The 21,885-nt window shown below is 40.7% G+C and overlaps 1 protein-coding gene across 1 annotated transcript in view; it reads left to right on the top strand.

Annotated features, from left to right (window-relative positions):
• Positions 1 to 12,726, top strand: part of GAP43 (growth associated protein 43) — a 104,540-nt gene extending 91,814 nt beyond the window's left edge. Inside the window, exon 3 of the mRNA XM_079766438.1 lies at positions 12,119 to 12,726. Within this exon, the coding sequence (XP_079622564.1) occupies positions 12,119 to 12,207 (89 nt within the window). The 3' untranslated portion in view covers positions 12,208 to 12,726. The remainder of the gene's footprint in view (positions 1 to 12,118) is intronic.
• The last annotated feature ends 9,159 nt before the right edge of the window (positions 12,727 to 21,885 follow it).

The following is a 21,885-nucleotide window of genomic DNA, read 5'->3' as shown; positions in this document are numbered from 1 at the left end:
AAAAATTCCCACTCTCCAACAATTTCTGGACCCTAACCCTTGACATCAAAGCCTTTTTTCAGAGTTTTTAATTTCATTTTCATTCTACAAGCAAAAACTTCATAAGGCACAAACTCTTCTTTCCCTTTGTGGGAGTGAACCAGCCATCTTTTCTGTCAAAGAAAGAAGCTCACCGCCATCTTAGGTCCCGCCATTTTGATATGACCTTCAGATTCGTCAGGGGGCCACCATCTTAGGTGCTGCGATCTTGGTATGACCTTCAGGCTCTCAGGGGGGCTGCCATCTTAAGTTCTGCCTTCCCTTCCCCTTCCTCTGAATTAGCCAATCAGAAAATAATGGGAATCCGAGCTCTGAACCCTGGCCAATCAGGTTAGAGTTCAGAGTGAGGGGCAGGGCAGACCCCGAGTAAGGAAATAAAACCCCAACGGACTCCCCGTTTGGTGTGCTTTTGCCCATGATTTTCAGCTGGCAGGAGCACCCTTCTGGGAAGAAGTAAATTTGCCTTGCTGATCCAGTTTCAAGTGTTTGTCTCATTCCTGCAACATTGCTGAGAGCATTTCTAACACCTTTCTTTGGATGTTTGAAGAAACTTTCCTTTTGATTGTGGGCTAAAATTGGATGAGCATAAATGTGGAGAGAGGAAGATTATTCATTCATTAGGCACATGGGTGAGCAAGGTAGTGGCACTGTATTAAGGTCTTTATTCTCTCATTTAATGCTCGTCACAAATCTATGAGGTAGATATTATTATTCCCACTTTATTGATGAAGAAATGGGGAAGCAGGCAAGATGTATATTGAATACTTATGTGTGAAACCCCTTAGAAAAATGATTGGCACATAGTAAAAATTAAACCAATGTTAGTTCCCTTTAAGTCACGTAATAATAGTCAACACTTATTGAGCACTTATTGAAACACACCATTCATTATTAAGTACTTTAAATAATTAACACATTTAAATATCATAAAAAACCCAGGAGGCAGGTACCAATATTATCACCAATTACAGATAAATTACAGATAAGGAAAATGAGGCAATAAGAGGTTAAATAACTTACTCAAAAACATGGTAAATGTCAAAGATAGAACTCTTATTTATTTATTTTATTTGTTGGGGTAACATTGGTTCGCAAAACCATACAATTGTACAACTCAATAAAACCATCTTCACACTGCATTGTGCACCCATCGCCTCAGCAAAGTCTCTTTCTGTCTTCCTTTTCCCCACTTTGTCCACCTCCAACTTCTCCTCACCCTTTTCCCCTCTGGCTATCACCATACTGTTATCTGTTTCTATACTATATATATATATATATATATATATATATATATATATATATATATATATATATATATAATCTGTATATATAAAATTTATATTTATAAATATAAATACATATAAAAATATATAACAGACAGCTGTCAGTCTGTTCCATGCATCCATGCCTCTGTTTCTATTTTGTTCATCAGTTTATTTTGTTCATTAAATTCCATATATAAGTGAGATCATGTGATACTTGTCTTTCTCTGGCTGGCTTATTTCATTTAGCATAATACTCTCCAGGACCTTCCATGCTGTTGCAAAGGGTGAGAGATCCTTTTTTTATAGCTGCATAGTATTCCACTGTGCAAATGTACCATAGTTTTTTTTATCCACTCATCTATCTATGGGCACTTGGGCTATTTCCAGATATTGGCTATTGTAAATTACACTGCAATGAACACAAGGGTACATATATTATTTTGAATTAGTGTTTCAGGTTTCTTTGGATTTATTTCCAGAAAGGGATCACCCTATAAAATGTATAGACACAGATTACAGTATGGTGATAGCCAGAGGGGAAAAGGGTGAGGAGGAGTTGGAGGTGGACAAAGTGAGAAAAGGCAGTTCTATTTTTAATTTTTTGAGGAAACTCCATACTGTCTTCTACAGTGGCTGCACCAGTCTGCAGAGAGAGAATTTAAGTGTAAAGAGTCTGGCTCTAGAACCAGCTCTCTTATCTAATGGGGAAAGAAGGTCAAACACCTAATTTTTGATGGCTTGGTAGACATTTTATATAGTGAAAGTTTAAGAAGTTTTCAAGATCAAACTGTACTTCCTTTAAGTTTTGTTTTAACTTTTTAAAATCTCTGGGTCTTTTCTCCTTTTAGAAAAAACACTAACTTTTGTTCTATCAGTTAAAAATCCTAGATTCTATAATGAGCAGCTCTATTTAATAAATCACTTGTATTCTTATTTTCTAATTAGAGTTAGAGAATTTACAGGAACATTCTAGGGGAGAAATTATCTTAGTCATTTATCTGGGAATAAGATTTTGTGGGTTTGTGGGTAGGGATTGCTATTTTTCTTCCTGGGATAGAAATGTTAAACTTGATAGGTGTTGTTTTGTTTTTTTGTTTTTGTTTTTACCCAAATCCCACAGGTTGGATTAAAATCTTGACATATTACATACTGCATTTAAATTTTATAAAGTCCTTTCAAGTACCTTTTTTTGACCTCCAAACAACCTGCAATAAGGTGGGGTGGGCATTATTATCCATATTTTTTTCATAGATTAGGAAACTGAGGCAAAGAAAGGGAAGGTCACACGACTAATTGGTTGCACAGTCAAGGCTAGAACATAAGTCAGCTTGATCCTAGGCCTCAACTTCTGAGAGAAGGAGTACGTTTCAGGTATCACTGGGGTCCTGCCATGTTGTCTCTGAGTCTTCTCCTTGGTTAAATTCTTCCTTTTTCTTCTTTGAAATCCTAAAGTGAATAGTATTGTAAGCAATAGGGTTACAGAGAGCAAGGAGGGGACATAGGTGATATTTGCACCATTCCGTTGACATCAAAATAGTGTACACTGGTTCAGTGCTTTCAAAGGAACTTGAAATGTAAAATATGATCATGAAAAGCATAAAATGTGGATCCCAGTAACCACCAAAAGCCATGATCAGGCTGCAGATCAACATCTGGTACACAGCTCAAGAGGAAGACCACGTAAGTAATAAGAGGGACATATGTGAGTTAGCTGCAAAATGCTTTTTTTATCGCTTTCCTTTGAGACTTTGAGATGATGATACTTAATACTCAAGAAAGATGAAAATAAAAAAAGGAAATGGAGCAAACACCCCAGCCCAGTGGTGACTGGTAGAGTAATTGTGGGCATGGCCCCAAGATGATAGCAGCTTCTATTTAATCAATGTTGACAAGGCTGGGGAGAGCTGGGCAGGTCCCAAGAGGTAATGTTTTACTCGGAAATCCACTCAACCTAATTTCAGTAATGTAGGGCTGCGGAGGCGCCTGGACCAGAGCCAGTAAACAGGGCCATTAGAGCGCAGTGTGGGCGATGGCAGCTGGGAACGCCGCCATCCCTTCAGCAGCACTGCAGCCGGCTGCCTGGCTGACGCGCAAGCAGCCGCTGCTGCATATGCTCCTGGTATTTGTTCCCCAACAGAATGTGCAGGCGTGCTCTTCTCGCCCTTTCGAGGAAATGAATGGAATGCATAAAGGAAAGAGCAGTTTCCAGAATCTATTTCAGCAAGGATCAGAGGGCCAGTTTGGTGTACCTTTTCCCAGGACCACTGTGAAGGCTTCCATGGATCCCCTTACTCTTTCGAGGCTACCACCGCACAGTTTCCAAGGGGCATAGAAATGACTTCCATCTTTATTGCCGTCTTAACGTGGTCTTGAACTTTTTTTAGGAATAGTTATTGTGAATCCAGAATGTGATACCTATTAGGGCTTTTTCCTATTTCAAAACTTACGAGATTCATTCAAGATACTCAACTTTGCAAATCCCAGGAGAAAGTATGCTCCTTTGAGCTGTCTTCTTTCCTAGCAACTATGTTTTCTTTTCTGCCTCCTTCTCCAACAAGCAATACACATGCCAGTAATCACTAGCATATGAATTCTAAGAAGGTCGAGATCATTGCTTGGTGTTTTCATTGCTGCATCACCGCCGCTGTGTTTGCAGTGCTTAGAACAATGCATGGCACGTAGTGACTATGGCCCAGAACCTTTCACCAAATAAATAAATGAGTAAATTTACACATTTTCCTTCTCTTTTGAAGCATCCTTCCACTCTAAGACATGAATAATATATGGCTTTACTGTGTATGATGTGCACTCTCTCTTTTGAAGTTAACACAGAAAATTATCAAATACATGGAGACTGCTAGAGAACATGGTGATTTCTAAGAGGTCTTGGGGCCTGGAAAAAGTAATGTTTTTGTCAGGGTTAAAATGTCAAGGCTGGAGAAGTTTATAGCTCTTTACTAGATTCTAACACGATCTGTAAAAACTGACAGACCGTAATTTTTGAGAATTTAAATATTATTTAATATAAACATTATCAAAACTGTCCAATTTTGTTAAAAAACACACATACAAAACATCTTTTTCACCCCTTTTAGACCAAACCACTAAAATGCATCATCATTTGTTTTTTTCTTTGACATACTTTTTCTTATAATAAAACTGGATTTGAGGGTTGATTTCCCCTGGTGAAGACTGAATTGTGGAGAGAAGCCATCACTAGATAGAATATTAATGACTCTTCTAGAGGATAAATTCACTGGTCACTTAAGATGATAAATAGGGAGGTAGGTGGATAGATAGAGGATAGATGATAGATAGATAGATAGATAGATAGATGATAGATATGTTCTGTGATTAATTTAATCTTGCTCTTTTCATGCAATGTCTTAACCAAAATTACAATATCATTATTAGATAAACATCTAATTGAACTTCATTAGCATTAGGTCTTTATGTTTAACATAAACAAAAGTATATTCAGAGCTAAACTGAAAAACAAAAAGTGTTTTCTACTCTTGAACTTGATGGATTTCAGCTGTCATAGCAGCAGTTGCAGGTTTTCCTCATTTGCCAGCTTTAGACCTTGTACTTTCACTCACTTGTTCTATGTCACTTGGTATTAAAAATGTCATGTAAATTTTAGCTCCTACAGCCTCTTCTTAAGCAATGACTATCTCAGTGGGAGGCTGATCCTCTAGATGGGAAATGTGACTAATTATCTTAATTGGATCATGATAATTGGAGTGACCAACTGGCCTCAGCCATTCAGCTACCTTTGCCACTCATCATGATGATCATAGTGTTTGCACAAAATACTAAAGATTACTGTACGTATTAACTAATTTCTAGCATTTGAAAATTATACAATTAGCACCAGAAAGTACCAAAACAAGATTTTATATTATACTAGTGGCCTGGTGCACGAAATTCATGCATGGAAGGGGTGTCCTTCAGCCTGACCTGCACCCTCTCCAATCTGGGACCCCTCAGGGGATGTCCAACTACATGGACTATTTGGATTTTGTATTCCACATGGTCAATGTACCATATTTGATTTAACAATTTGAAAAAGTCGAGGACACTGGTTTTCATCCAGAATTTCTGCCTTAACTATAGTCAATGTCATCTTCTGTTCATAATTTGGATTCACTAATATCAATAACATGTGAGAGTTTGGCAGTCCACATTTCTGAAATTCAATGACATGAATTTTAACTATTACTTTGCCAAATAAATGGAATTTATATATATAATTTAAAAGAGCATTCAGTTTAACATTAAAAACTCTGGCTACCAAGTCAGGTCTGTTTTCAACTTTTTGCCAGTGTTGTAAATTGTTTGTAATATCTGCCCATTTGGGGTTGCATGTCATGGTTATGAATAAATCAGGCTTGCCATACTTTGTTACAATTGCCATAGCATCTTGATATCGCTGCTGCATAATTCTGGGACTACCCTCAAAAGATTATGGAAGTATTATCATTTTACCAATCACACATTGTCATTTTCAGATCTAGATGTGAGATATCCATCAAACCACTATATTTTTCAACTCTCAACTTAGATTGGTTTGCTTTAATGAAATTTATCCGGTTGGCCTCCATTTTTGAATATGAGTCCACAATAAACTGTTAATTTTCCTGCATTTAAAATAGGATTGAACGTGTCCTGCACAGAGAGATGAAATCCATAATACTGCATTTGTGTGACTCGTGTCCTTACATTTTGTCTAGTATCGTTGTTGATTACACTCTTGTCTCTGAGTCTTAATGCAATATCTATTCCCCAGCCTTTTTCACCATGTGGAAAAAGAATAGGACATGTCATTGCATCTAATGTAGGAAACAGGATACTGATTTGTTTCATTTTAGTGGCATTCAGATTATTGGGATCTGGTTTACAATGAATGAGCAAGTTCCTTTCAAAAGGAGGTCCTCCATCTTCATTTCTAAATATGACAGCAATCTCAGTTAAACGGGGAGAATTATATTAACCCAGATCACTGTTATGATCATATTTAATCGCCATTGTTACTTTCGTGGGAGCAATATTTTTTGCTGCTGCTTCAGATTGGGCTTCCTTTTCTACCTCATGTAGCATCTTGTACTATTTTGTTAATTCATTTTTTTTCATGCATGAGGTTGTTGATGTTGATCATGAGTCTTTCTGAGCAGCCCTGGTTTTCTGGCATTGCTAATCTTTTACTTGTCACTTCGGCCGTATCTAAAATAAAGAGTTGAGCAAACTTCCAAGAAACACCATCTGAAGGATGTAAAGTTCCAGTATGGTGATAAACTTGTCCATGTATTCTAAAATAGTATGGCCCATATCCTGATGGCAATGTAATATTTGCACCCATTGAAGCAAAAGCAAAAGAACTATTTATGGAACAAATATTTTCCATGAAATTTTTACTGTCAGAACCTTCATTTGTCATTAATCTTTTTAAATATGCATGGTATCCTGGAAAATGTATATCATTTGGACAAACTTTACCTTTGCTACAACATCGAGTAAATTTTCCATCAGATGGTTTTTCATCAGAGAAATTTAGTGATAGTCAAAATTGACATCTAACAGTCATTCCACCATGACTATATTCGAGAATTGCATCCTCATGTACTCCATTTTCGCTGAGAAGGCAGTTCCTACCAGTATTGGTAGTACTTGTTGATGGCTGTTCTTCAGACATATTCTGTCATTGCCACCGCCTTCTTTCAGCTTCAGAGGCACGCTGGTCTTCAGTCATTTTTTTGTCGATGACGCCGGCTTCTTTCGGCTGCAGAGCTACGTTTTCAATAGTTGCACTTTAGACATATTCCCACCTCCCTGCTGTCAGGGTCTGGGATGCAGGTGAATGAGAGTCTTGGCTGTCAGGCCACTGAGAGCTGGCTGACCAATGGCTAATTCTGGCTGATTCTGTGGAGGATGGGACTCCCTCCTCCCTGCTGTCAGAGTTTCGGCCGGCGCCCACAGGGACACAGTGTCAAGTCTGCCTGCGTCAGGAGACCCAGAGTCAAGTACCCGCCCACTTGCGTGTGCCTCAAAATCCCGTGAGCTCCAGATCTGCCTGCACCCACGCAAACCGATGCAGCATCAAGCTGCACAGAGCCGCAGGACCCCCCACAGAGCTGCCCCGCAGTGCGTGGGGCTGAGGGAACCCCGGTGGAAGCCGCACAGAGCAGCAGCTGGGACCTGTCCCATGGTGGGGCTAAGGGAACCCCTGAGGCAGGAGTACAGAGCGGCCGCCGGACCTCCTGCCTCCCTGCGGGGCCATGGGAACTACAGCGGCAGGCATGCGGAACAGCCAGCCCTACCCCTGCTGTGTGCGCTGCCATCTTGTGATGGCGTTATGGCGTTAGGGTTAATTTGCATATTACCTCTTTACCATATAGGATTAGAGTCCTGGTGCACAAAATTCGTGTACTGGGGGAGTTCTCTCAGCCCAGCCTGCATCCTTTCACAGTCCAGGACCCCTTGCTCCTTATCACCCACCTGCTCGCTGCTCCTTACCGCTTGGATCACTGCTGCTTAGTGCTCCCGCCACCTCCGCTGTGCTCACCAGCCGTGAGCCAGGCTTCTTTCTGAGCAGTGCTCCCCCTGTGGGAGTGCACTGATGCTCCTGCATTGAGCGTCTGCCCCCTTGTGGTCAGTGCATGTCATAGCGACTGGTCATTCTGGTCATTCTGCCATAATGGTCACTTAGGCTTTTATTATATAGATAGACAAAAGTAATCAGAATTCTTCCCTTCATTCTGAGCTGCTTTTTTCAAGATCTGTTTTTAGAGTTTATAGGCCCCAGGCTTACATACCTGTGGACTCCCTCCTCTAGCTCCCACTCTGGGAAAGCCCACTCTTCTTGGGCAAAGTTAAAGGCAGAAAGAGCAATCTAAAGTAGAAGCTGCCTAGATGGCTCTGTCCTAGGTTAGAATTCCTTGCTGCCATTCATAAACAGTGTGGTCTTAGGTAAGTTACTTCATCTTACTGTGCCTCAGTTTCCCACCTATAAAATCGGATGATTAAGGTACCTATGAGAATTAAATAGAATGACGTAGAATGAAATACTTAGAATGTTCTGAGCATAGAGTCAGGGTCAAATATGTTAGCTATAGCTAAGTGCTTTAGGGGCCTAGGAAGTCATAAGTCATGGTTCTTTCTAGGCAGAGAGGCTGCTGAATAGAACAGGTAAGAAAATATAGATATACAACCATATGGTCAACATGATTTATTAACTACAATGACTTGTCTAGAGTTAGTATCAGTGAGAGAAAGAGCAAGTTAGCAATCTCCAGAAGTTCTTGCTGACATTCAGGCTCAAATGGACCCATTTATCTATAACTCAGATTCTGTTCACAATAAATTTCCCTTTGTCTGAGGTTCAAACTTTTATCAAACTCATGTGCAGTCTCCCATTAAAGTGGTTCTAACTAGAGCAGGCATATGGTTCACATCTGATTGCCTTTTTCCTTCACTTGCATGTAGGTTTACTTTTTTAAAGAAATATTGCTATGAGTTCTTAGCTTACCTTGCTTCTGTGGTTATAAAACTTTGTTATATTAGATTTTCTTCTCCCCATAATTTCCTGTGACCTATAAGAATTTCATTGAATCCACTGATTTGACACATTCTATTTTTACTAATTAGTTGTCCCTTAATCTAATACAAAAATAACCCCTTTGTTTAATATTCAATAACATCAAACAAGTATAAAATCACTCTCATCTCATATAATATATATAATAGAGGCCTGGTGCATGAAATTCGTTCACGGGGGTGTGTGTCCGTCAGCCCAGCCTGCACTCTCTCCAATCTGGGACATCCCTCTCACAATCCAGGATGGCTGGCTCCCAACTGCTCACCTGCCTGCCTTCTCGATTGCCCCTAACCGCATCTGCCTGCCAGCCTGGTCACCCCCTAAGCACTCCCCTGCCAGCCTGATTGATGCCTAACTGCTCCCCTGCCAGCCTGTTTGCCCCTAACTGCCCTCCCCTGCAGGCCTGGTCACCCCTAACTGCCCTCCCCTGCAGGCCTGGGTCCCCCCCTCAACTGCCCTTCCCTGCAGGCCCAGTCGCCCCCAACTTCCCTCCTCTGCTGGCCTGGTCACCCTTAACTTCCCTCCCCTGCAGGCTTGATTGCCCCCAACTGCCCTCCCTTGCAGGCTTGATCCCTCCCAACTGCCCTCCCCTGCTGGCCTGATCACCCACAACTGCCCTCCCTTGCAGACCTGGTCCCTCCCCTGCTGGCCATCTTGTGGTGGCCATCTTGTGTCCACATGGGGGCAGGATCTTTGACCACATTGGGGCAGGCATCTTGTGTGTTGGAGTGATGGTCAATTTGCATATTACTCTGTATTAGATAGGATAGAGGCCTGGTGCACAGGTGGGGGCCAGCTGGTTTGCCCTAAAGGGTGTCCCAGATTGGGGTGGGGGTTCCCTTGGGGCATGGAGTGCCTGGGCGAGGGGACTGTGGTGGTTTGCAGGCTGGCCACACCCCCCGGTGACCCAAGCAGAGGCCCTGGTATCTGGGATTTATTTATCTTCTATAATTGAAACTTTGTAGCCTTGAGCGGAGGCTAAGGCAGGCCAGGGTGGGTAGAAAGCTTGGCTTCCTCCATCGCTGGGGAAATCCAAGCCTCCTGCTTGCTTCATGGCCTCAGCCATCTTGGTTGGGTTAATTTGCATACTCACTCCTGATTGGCTGGTGGGCGTGGCTTGTGGGTGTAGCAGAGTGATGTTAATTTGCATATTACTATTTTATTAGATAGAATATATATTATTGTGTGTGTTCAGTTGACTTGAATCCCAGTTAACTGACTGACATGTTACCTTTTGTAGTCATCTAACTGAACTTTATTCGTTTTAATTATATGGCTTTTATTTTACATTTTGGAACAACAGTTTGTTTTTAATCATGGAAGTTTTGTAGGTCACTCAAAACCTGTGAACCCTAGGTACTTAGTTTCCAGTGCTGAATTGATAAAATGGATTTGAGCTGAACCCCCACTGGTTGAGTATGGCAACCTGATATAATGGGAAAACCTGGTCATGAACAAATCTTATGATTTAAGGAAGATCTCTTCCTGTTCCTGGACTTTAGTTTCCTCATCTGTGAAATAAGGATGTCCACTCATTCTTGCATTCAATAAATATTAATTAAGGGCCTTCCCTGCTCTAGGTGGGGTTAGGAGCTAGTTGTTCAAAGTTGAGCAAAAATAGATATTGTTATTGCCCTTGAAGAGTTATGATTTAATGACTGATGGATGATCTCACTGTTGATATATTATGATTATAGATTTCATTGTTCATTAAAAGTTTATTATGAAAGGCTTAAACAAGAACAAGGATATTTATTGTTTCTTCACTGCTTTTTCTCAATATTTACAAAAATGCTTGGCACATTGCAGGTGCTTGATACAAATTTATTGAATAAATAATAATTATATTTAAAATACTTTGAAGCATTTGAGGAGAGAATATGTAGATATTGAAGCTCTTTTAATAGAAAATAGCAGTGACTTCAATTAACAGATGCATGTCAATTGTCACCTTTTCCCCTAGGCCCAGGCAAAAATGTCAATAGAAAGTGGGGGGATTGGGGAGGAATTAACCTGATTGCACACCAGTGGGGGACAGAAAGTATGATTGTTTCTCAGGTTACCTAAATCCTTGTTGTTTTGTTTTCCTCTTTTGAATTCTGTTCCCTTAATTCCACAAATATATAATTCTTCTCACCTTACCAAACCTATGTCCACCTTTTATTTTGAATGTTTTAATCTCCCTCAAATCATACATACTAGCTCCTAAGATTTTATTTTAGGAAGAGAGTTTTGAAGTATTATTTTGCTCCTATAGTTAATCCTTCTAAACAGTTCAAATCAATATTCTATTCTTTTGTAATTTCAAGAGGGCACTAAATACATTGGGAAAGGCTGGGGATCTAACTAAATTCTCTAAAAATATTTCAAATTGCTATAGAAGGCCCTCACTAAAATAAATCTGGAAACTTTCTTTTGGCAGAACATTAAATGATCCATTAGCATACTAAATTTCTGTAATCCATGAGGAACATTGCTGGTACATAAAGTATTATGATGATCAGAATTTAGTTAGTTTTGTGGAAAAATTTTTGCTGGAAAATATGATTGGTATGTTGGGTCTTTAATGATTAATAATGGTCATTTTGGAAGGTTTTGGCCTTTAAAAATATTTATGAGTAGTAGTAGATAATCTTACTAAAATGACTGCAATTAGGAAATAGCTGACAGTCTGCTACAAACACTCCAAACATTCCCATTGAATACACTTATTCATAAGGCAAGTGTGCTTTGACAGCTTTAGCTTTAAGGGGAACTGAAAATTCAAGCATTTCATTTTTCAGCTTTTATAATACTAGAAATAAGGGATGAGAGAGTTGGGATGACTGTTCAATGATCCACATAAAGTACTTGTCACAATTAGTCTGACACTAATGAAAAAATATACAAGATTATTGTTGATTCCCAATGTTAAGAGCCTATACATGGATACTTTGCTTGTAAGGCTGAGAGATTGAAGACAATGGTAATTTCTGTGTGGGCTCCTTGCGCCCAATATCATAGCTCCTGAGCTCTTCATGTGTGTCTCTGAACAATCTTCTCGAAGTAACTCTTCTGAATTTGGAAATTATATTACTAAGACAGCAATCTCCTTTCATCTTAAAGCTCTTGTGAAATGGTTTGAAAAAAGAAATGCATTGTATTATCATGTGAACAGGTGATAAAAAAATACTAATTCTTCTCCCCCTCCCCAATTCTCCCATCTTGTTTTCTTCCTCAGAAGCTGCAGATGAAACCAAACCTAAGGAAAGTGCCCGGCAGGATGAGGGTAAAGGAGAAGAACTCGAGGCGGACCAAGAACATGCCTGAACTCTTAAGAAATGGCTTTCCACGTCCCCACCCTCCCCTCTCCTGGACCCTGTCTCTCCCCACCCTCTTCTCAGCTCCACTCTGAAGTTGCCCTTCCTGTCCTGCTCACGTCTGTGAGTCCGTCCTCTCCCACCCACTAGCCCTCTTTCTCTCTATGTGGCAAACATTTAAAAAAAATAAGCAGGAAAGATCCCAAGTCAAACAGTGTGGCTTAAACATTTTTTGTTTCTTGGTGTTGTTATGGCGAGTTTTTGGTAATGATGATCCAATCATTTTGGGAAATTCTTGCACTGTATCCAAGTTTTTTGAATTGGTGCGTGTGGCCCTGTGGGAGTCCACTTTCCTCTCTATCTCTCTCTGTTCCAAGTGTGTGTGCAATGTTCTGTTCATCTGAGGAGTCCAAAATATCGAGTGAATTCAAAACCATTTTTCTTTTCCTCCTTTTCAATGTGATGGAATGAACAAAAGGAAAAAAAAATTAAAAACCCAGTTTGTTTTGAAAATAAATAAAGCAAATGTGCCAATTAGCATTACTTTCGGCTCCAAGGCTCCTTTTTCAATCTGAATATTAATAAACCATGAGAGTAATCAAACTCCAATGGCTGTGTGTTTCTGTTCCACCTTATCACTAGTTGGCTTGACACACCCTCTAACTGGAATCTTACATTTTATTTCTAGTCTCCCATTCTTACACCAGCAACCCTGACAAAGAAAAGACGACGCAACTTAAGGCTCTGGCCAGGACCAATGGCTTTGGTCCTCAGTGGGATGATTGGGGGCTGTATTAGTTCACTAGGCTGCCATAGCAAAGTGCCACAGACTGAGTGGCTTAAGCAACAGAGTATTTTCTCATAGTTCTGGAAGGTTGGATTCTGAAATCAAGGTATTGGTAGTGTTGGCTCCTTCTGAGGGCCATGAGGATGGGATCTGCTCCAGGCCTCTGTCTTTGGCACATAAATGGCCATCTTCTCTTTACATCTCATAATTTTATACGGGTATTTCTATGTCGAAATTACCATTTTTTGTAAGGACATCAATCAAATTTGATTAGGTAGGTCCCACTGTAATGACCTCATCTTAACTTTATTACCTCTGTCAAAGCCCTATCTCCAAATAAGGTCATACTCAGAGGTATTAGAAGTTAGGATTTCAACATATGAATTTAAGAAGAAGGGGTACAATTTACAGGTATGTGTCATTGTTGGTAATTACAGCATATTCAGTGTCACAGATGGTATCTTCCTAAGACTTACTTTTACTACAGTCACCACAGAGTGCTTTCATCCTTCAGGAGAAGTTTCCAATGGAAGGTTATTGTAGATTTTGCCAAGTTAAATATAGAGGCATGCACTACTCTTAGAAACCTCCAGGATTTTGTTTAAATGATTTATTTTAACCCAAGTATTGACACAGCCCATTCTATATGTCGCTGCTAATTAATTTCTGTTGGCCTTATTCCCACACAAGGCAACTGTCAGATTCTTGATTAGTTATCATCATTGTTCTTGAGGGTGGTGGTAGTAGATAAAGAAATGGTGTTCATTTCGCATATCCATACTCTTCAAAATTTCCTTCCAGTTCCTGTTTTCTACGTACCCTCTATTAGAAAGTAAACAGTTCCCATGGGAAACAGCACTCTCCCTAAATCTTGAAGTATCTGATGCTGTTCTTTTTTCTCTCTAAATTTCCTAAATCAATCCTGGTACAAATTCCTAACAAGTCATACACTGTCTGATCCCGAGTTCCCTCCCATGGACAAGCATGGAAAATGGACTCTCTTCAGCTTCCTACACTCATCTGCACATGTAATTTTCTAGCAAGGAAGAGAAAATTTTTTCAAAACCTTCAAATAATAAAGATCATATAAATAAGTGATCTTAGGAGGTACAACGTACACCTTGGTAACTCTACTCAGCTCTGTGTGGAGCTGATGTCTGGTTAATGATTTGAAGAAAGCTAGTGTCCCTTGAAGGATCAGTCCTCCCTAGATCAAGGGACCAATCCTTGTCACTGACATTAAGTAGAATTTTCATTGAGAGAAGCAATCATAAAAAAAGGTCAGAAAACATCAATAATATATCAAAATAATTTAAGATTTTTAAACTTGTTCTGTCTTGGAGTGATTTCCAAAGAAGACTAGGAAGCAAGTACCTGGGACTCAGTTGTTACCTGATTAGGATCTCATCAGATGTGAGATAAGGTTTTAGAAAAGGTCATCCATGGGATGCAGCCATATGGCAATATATCGGATTAGGAATTCTATTTTATCTCTAAGTTTTTATGGTAGAATAAATTATTTAACATCTTCCCCAAATTTATGCTTGAAAGGAATATTTCTATAACTTGAAACAGTTTAACTTCTACTTCAAAATTTAATTCTAAATTCCACTGAACCCATAGTCATACTGAAAACAATAGCATATGTTTTAAAGTCTATGTTAATATTCATTGTTTAGTGTGCTTACTAATTTTGTCAGCTTTCAGGTTTTGTTTTTTACTTATGAATATCTTTGTTTGATAAAGTCTTGGCTCTTTAATAGAATTTTAAAGGTGGGGAAGACTCCTCAGGGAGGCTTATAATAATTTTAAAAGGCGTACCAAGAATAATTGCAACCTCACACTGATACAAAGCAATGTGATTCAAACACACACAAAATCAGGTGATCCTGGGAAACAGATCACTCAAAATACAAAAACAATTAGATTCCAAATCTGTTCAGAGAGCAACACAATTTGTTGATTATGAAATATCTACATCTGATTTACTCTCAAAAAAATAAAAACTAGGTTGAGAATAAGTTAAAAAAAGCCCTCAACATTGGTAAGTGGTTCTTTCAAATGACAATAAGATCATATTCTGGGTACAGACCCAATAGTCAATTGACAAAAAACCATGGCCATGTCTTCATGAAATAGTCTCTTGACTGAACTGTATTATTTGGGCCTAAAATATTCAATCATGATGTAAGACAATTTGAGTCTTTTTGAAGATGAAAGTATTTCTAAAATAGAACCCTTTATTTCCATACTCTATTTACCCATTGCTCATCTTTCAATCTTTTTCACCATCAGCTACCCTGTGGCTTAGTTCAGAAACCTTGGAAGCAGCATGATTCCTCTTTTTTTTTTTCATATAACATTTAATTCATGAGCAAATTTATTGATGTGGATTCCAGAAGAAAATAAGGATACACTGTGCCTGCTGCTCTGACCAAACCTTCTGAAGGCTGACTTTCCTTGGTCAGTCTGAGGTAATCTGAGGGTCTTCTACAGTGGTCCCGTCCCATATTCACCTCATAGGGGAGAGTGGGGAGGGATTACCAAATCTCTGTCTCAATCCCCTAGGACAAAAACACTCCGTAGCTCTCAAAATGCATTATTCCCAATGTCAACCAGGTCTGCAGTTGTCATGGAAGCCTGAGGAATAGGAAAATCAAATTAATGAAAGATTTCCATAAAGCATTATTAAGATCACTACAAATTCCATTAACTTTTTTTAACCTTCTCATACATTGTCTGTTGTCATGGAAACAGCTTCTGCTAAGCTGGTTATAAAATTAATTTAATGATTGGTGAAGCTTCTAGCTAAATGTTAGCTAATGAGCATAGAAATGTGGGCTTTTTTCATTTCAAAAGCCAAACAACAACAAAAAACAAAACTCAATTTTTTCCCCTTAAGAGATTAAAACTCATGCCTGCCTATTGGGTAGGCAAGGCCTGCACCCACACCCACCACCTCTTTTAGTCACATATTTACTCCTATATAATTGTGCTTTTGTTCTTTCTTCCTGGGAAGAACTTCAGTCACTGTGAATGAAGACAAGATTATAGCAATGAGAATGATGAGTCATTAAATGCTCTTGGAGAATTCTATTAAAGAAAGTGGCAAGGACATTTTGAATGCACATCTTCCAGCAAATTGATTACCTGATTTTTTTTTCTTTACAGGTACATGTCATTGTTGGTAATTACAGCATATTTAGTATCACAGATGGTACCTTACTAAGTACATTTTTGATGAAGTGAGATGCGTCCATACAAAAAACATGTTCCTGGTTAACCCTGCATCACACATAATCAGCTATGAGAGCACATGGATTATCATAAGAATCTTAAAATAATTCTATTGTTTAACCACCCAAATAATACTATTGGAAAGGCAGAAAATATAAGTAAGAAAGAAGATAAAATCATTTCACAGTTTACACCCAGATTTGAGCATTTTAACGTTTAGAGATGTAGTGTTACATAGTCTGTCTGCCTGTTTGTCTGTCTCCCTCTCTTCTTGCATATTATTCACTTATCTAATTATAATCATATGCATATATAGATATGTATATTTAAGACATCAATGGGCTCATGCTTTATATATTATATTGAAAACTGCTTAACACATTGCAGGTATTTTTAAATAGATTGACAAAATGGAGACAAAGGACTGTACAATTCAAGATTCTCATTGCTTCTGGGTGCCTTATTAAAGCCTGAGACAAAAGGAAAAATATGCAATGCTATATTACCTATTAAAATATCCAATTTTTTGAATCAAGTAGAAAGATTAATAAAAGCTCTACAATAAAACAAAACAAAACATGGCTACATAGAAAGGTCTACGTTGCCCAATCTGTTGGCATGCTGTTTTCAACCCTCATAAACCTACTGGCTAGGGATATGGGCTGCATTGCCTTGCTAGGCCAGGGAACTGAGGGTTGATTGGAAAGGACAGATACCATTGTGCAATAATGCAGTGTGGTGAAACAAGCAATCAGCAACCTGTCTTTAATTGACATTTTCATATTTTGTTTATCCTAGATATTTTTGTATTAATTTTGATTTTTAAAATATTGCATTGAAATATTACCTTGATTACTATTGTTTTGATGTGATCTTCAATTTTGCCCTTGAGACTAGTGCCACACTCTACTTTTTCCCTGAGACTCCCAAAGGGAATGCTAGGGTCCTTGTTTCTTAGACAATTTTTTAATCATTATAGGAGGTCTTAGTGATTATCCAGGAACTGTGAGGCTTGAGCATAGGTTGGCCCATGAGGACTGGGGAATTAAATGTCTTATATTCCTAGAAAGCTAATACAATTACTTTAAGAAGTTTCCTTGCTTTCTAAAGAAGGTATAGACCATGAAATAGCTGCATATAGAAAACACTAGATTCGTGCACCGGTGGGGTCCCTTGGCCTGGCCTGCAGGGATCAGGCTGAAACCTGCTCTCCAACATCCCCCAAGGGGTTCTGGATTGTGAGAGGGCACAGGCCAGGCTGAAGGACCCCACCGGTGCTAGATCAGGGCCAGGGAGGAACTGCAGGAGGGCTCCAGGGCGTGTCTGGCCCATCTCACCCAGTCTCAATCGGCTGGACCCCAGCAGCAAGCTTACCTATTGGTTGGAGCATCTGCCCCCTGGTGGTCAGTGCACGTCATAGCTACTGGTCGAATTGCTTAGGCTTTTATATATATAGATGGACTGGTTCCAAGATGGTCAGGTTTATGGTGAGCTAAAGAATTCATGACCTACCTAAACACTCTGAAAATAAATTAAAAAACAAACAAGAATACCACTGGTCCTGCCAAACCAAATCATCAGTTTGCAATGCCTGGTGGGCTTTCACCATCCCCCACTGCAGTGTTTTTCTGTGAAGATTACACTTATAAAACTAGATTTGCATCACTTGATAACTCGTGCTCATGCCCGCAGCATGGCTCAGTGGTTGAGCGTTGACCTATGACCAAGAGGTCACAGTTTAATTCCAGGTCAGGGCACATGCCCGGGTTTAGGGCTTGATCCAATGTGGGGTGTGCAGGAGGCAATTGATCAATGATTCTCTCATCATTGATGTTTCTATCTCTCTCCCTTCCCCTTTCTCTCTGAAATTAATAAAAATATATCCTATATAATATGCAAATCCACCTAACCGCAGAATGACCGGTCGCTATGACACGCACTGACCATCAGGGGACAGATGCTCAATGCAGGAGCTGCCCCCTGGTGGTCAGTGTGCTCCCACGGGGGGAGCACCACTCAGCCAGAAGCCGGGTTCTCAACTGGTGAGCGCATTGGCAGTGGCGGGAGCCTCTCCCTGCTCCATGGCAGTCGGGCATCCCCCAAGGGCTCATGGACTGCGAGAGGTTGCAGGCCGGGCTGAGGGACCCTCCCCCCCAGAGTGCACTAATTTCATGCACTAGGCCTCTAGTTAAAAAAATTAAACATCAACTCATGTTTATGACAAAGCTTATTAACTAGGGCCTCTTATAGACTGTAATTATTACTAAATGTTGTGAGAATTGAGTGCTCATTTATTAACTCATCCTAAATGCAAAGTTATGTTTACACGGTACTTAAGAAGATGGATATTTCATTTTATACACTGAGTAAAAAGAATTTATCGCTCTCACTTGGAAATGTTTTTAAAGCATGGGAGGAAGAATTATACTGCTTAAATTTCTCTTCCACCATGTTGGGAAAAGAGATTCAGCATAGATACCAAAGGAGGAACTTTTCTGTCTTTCTTTGTTTCTCTACATAGTCCTTTCCCCTTCTTCCTTTAGTAAATAGAGTAAGGGAAGAACCTGGAGACCCTGGAGTGTTCATTAAGCCATGGGAGATGTGGAGGAGCAACACCCGTGTCCCAGTTTCTACAACTGCAAGAGTCATTGAGGGCTCTAAGCATCCCCTCCACCTGGGGAGGGAAAGGCAGCCTTTGCCTCAGCATGGGAGGTCATCAACAGTGCCCTGCAGTGCCGCCCTTACCGCCTTTCTCACTTGCCAGCCTAAACCTATGACTCCTGCCTTCCTCCCCTGGATGTAGCCCACCCTGTCTGTGCAGACAACTCCTACTAGACAATAAAGTGCTTAAGCATGGGATTTTTGTCCTGCTTCGTTTTGTACTCTGTTTCCTTGGTGTCTGAATATAACAGATATTAAATAAATGAATGCATGAATGGATGAGTGAGAGAATGAATGAATGGACTTTAATTCTTGCCTGTCAGTATCTACCACCTTTTCCCTTCCTTTGGCTTTGCACACTTCCCACAGCAGCATCAGTTACAACTCATCCAACAAGGAGAAGTATTTTCCTAAGAACTTAGATATACCTGATGGTAAACTTGGGGGACCAATTGTCCACATGAGTCTGACAAGTTTTGAGTCAACCACTAAATGGCAGCTGAAAGATTCCAGCCACTTGGCCTCCTCATAGTCCCTGCTTGCCCCTGTCCTGACTTTGCTCCTCACCCAGGCTGGCCACACTCCCACTGGGATCGGGCCTAAGTGGGCGGTCGGACATTCCTCTCACAATCCAGGACTGCTGGCTCCCAACTGCTTGCCTACCTGCCTGCTTGATTGCTTCCTAACTGCTTCTGTCTGCCAGCCTGATCACCCTCTATCCGAGTGGTCGGCAAACCGCAGCTCGCGAGCCACATGCAGCTCTTTGGCCCCTTGAGGGTTCTAACGCCACTGCTTTATTGCCACCTTTGGTTTCCTGGTTCTCTCTGCTTGAAATGCTCTCCTTCCAGGTATGCACATGGATCTTTCAGTTCTTTGATTAATGTCATCTTCTCATCAAAGCCTCCCATGACCAGCTCACTCCATATTTTCTATCACCCTTTCTTGTGAAAGTACTTCAAGTAGAGATAAAACTTGTCCCTATTTAAAATACTTTAACTCAATTATTTTATTTGCATGTCTTCTATCACTAGAATATAAGCTTCATAAAGGCAAGAACTTTCCCTGTTTTGCTTCTGTCTCTAGCTCTTAAGATACTGCCTACTATTGAGCATGATCTCAAAATGGCAAAATAATTTCTCTCAAAATTACCACTCAAATTGTACTTTAAGTCTTTTAATTGTTCCTTGAATATAGCACTCATTTTAAAAACTGGTTCCTTCTACTATAGTATTTATCCATGAGTCACTGTTCTGTAACATTACCTAGCAATAGACATCCATTGTTCTTGCGCACTCAGCATCTTCTTACATTTCTCTAGTCATAGACAACCTCTTTTCTATGTTGAACCTATGCCATTAAGTTTAAATGGAGCTGACTCAGAATCTTTTCCTCTCATGCTCAACATAGAATGTATATAAGAACAAGACCTGGCCAATTAGACCATCACATCTTCTGGATGTAGTGATTGGCTTAAGCATGGGCATGTGACTAAAGCCAGGTCTTCCCCTGGGATTTTCTACCAAAGCAGGCAGGATAAAATTTTCTTCCTAGTAAGATTTCTAGACAAGTGATTGCAAGTCTTCCACAGATAATGACTGTTTTCTTACCAAGTGGAGAGAGCCTGCCCAAAAAATGGAAAGAGACAGAATCCTGATAACATTATTTGGTCTTCTAGTTCTACAATTCCTGAAGCAAGTACTGTTCTTGGACTTTTCAATTATGTGTGTTAATAACCATTTTCTTTTTTGCATAAGCTTATTTAAATTGTAATTTGGCCATGTACAACTTAAAAGATCCCTGACATTTTAGCTACTCCATGCAACCCAGACCTGGTAACCCCTACACATAAATAACCTCTTGGGTGATGGTTTCACTCAGTTGGTCTTGGTTTCCTGGACCCTGGACATTTTTAGAGTATCTGTGATAAGCATGGTGATTTGTTGTCCAATCTACATTAATAAAAGAGAAACATGCAAATTAAGCATCACTCCACTACACGCACGGCCAATCAGGAGCGAGTATTCAAATTAGCCCAACCAAGATGGCAGCGGCCACGGAGCTGGAGCAAGCAGGAGGCTTGGGTTACTCCTGGCAATGGAGGAAGCCAAGCTTCCCGACCGCCCTGGCCGGCCCTGGCCTCTGCTCAAGGCTACAAAGTTTCAATTGTAGAAGATAAATAAATCCCAGATACCTGATTCCAGCCAGCCCTGGCCTCCGCTCAAGGAGGCGCTATAAAAAAAGAAAGAAAATAAAAAAGGGAGGGGATGGCCAGCCTGAAAACAGCCCTCAGCTCCTCACCCAGGCTGGCCACACTCCCACTGGGATCGGGCCTAAGTGGGCGGTCGGACATTCCTCTCACAATCCAGGACTGCTGGCTCCCAACTGCTTGCCTACCTGCCTGCTTGATTGCTTCCTAACTGCTTCTGTCTGCCAGCCTGATCACCCTCTATCCGAGTGGTCGGCAAACCGCAGCTCGCGAGCCACATGCAGCTCTTTGGCCCCTTGAGGGTTCTAACGCCACTGCTTCAAAATAGACTTGCCCAGGCCAAAAACCGACTTATGCGCAGGGGCCACGAAGTTTCAATCACACTGTACCTGCATGCCCGCACGTGGTATTTTGTGGAAGAGCCACACTCAAGGGGCCAAAGAGCCGCATGTGGTTCACGAGCCACGGTTTGCCAACCACTGCCCTAACCACTCCCCTGCCAGCCTGATCGACACCTAACTGCTCCCCTGCCTGCCTGATTGCCCCTAACTGCCCTCCCCTGCTGGCCTGGTCACCCCCAGCTGTCCTCCCCTGCAGGCCTGGTCACCCCTAACTTCCCTCCCTTGCCAGCCTGGTTGCCCTAACTGCCCTCCCTTGCTGGCCTGGTCCCTCCCAACTGCCTTCCCCTGATGGCCTGAACACCCACAACAGTCCTCCCCTGATGGCCATCTTGTGATGGCCATTATGTGTCCACATGGGGGCAGCCATCTTTGACCACATGGGGGTGGCCATCTTGT

This window comes from Cnephaeus nilssonii (assembly GCF_951640355.1).
Source record: "Cnephaeus nilssonii genome assembly, chromosome: 3".
Taxonomy (NCBI): Eukaryota; Metazoa; Chordata; class Mammalia; order Chiroptera; family Vespertilionidae; genus Cnephaeus; species Cnephaeus nilssonii.
The sequence above is the reverse complement of the archived record's forward strand: the minus strand, read 5'-3'. Positions and strand labels throughout refer to the sequence as shown.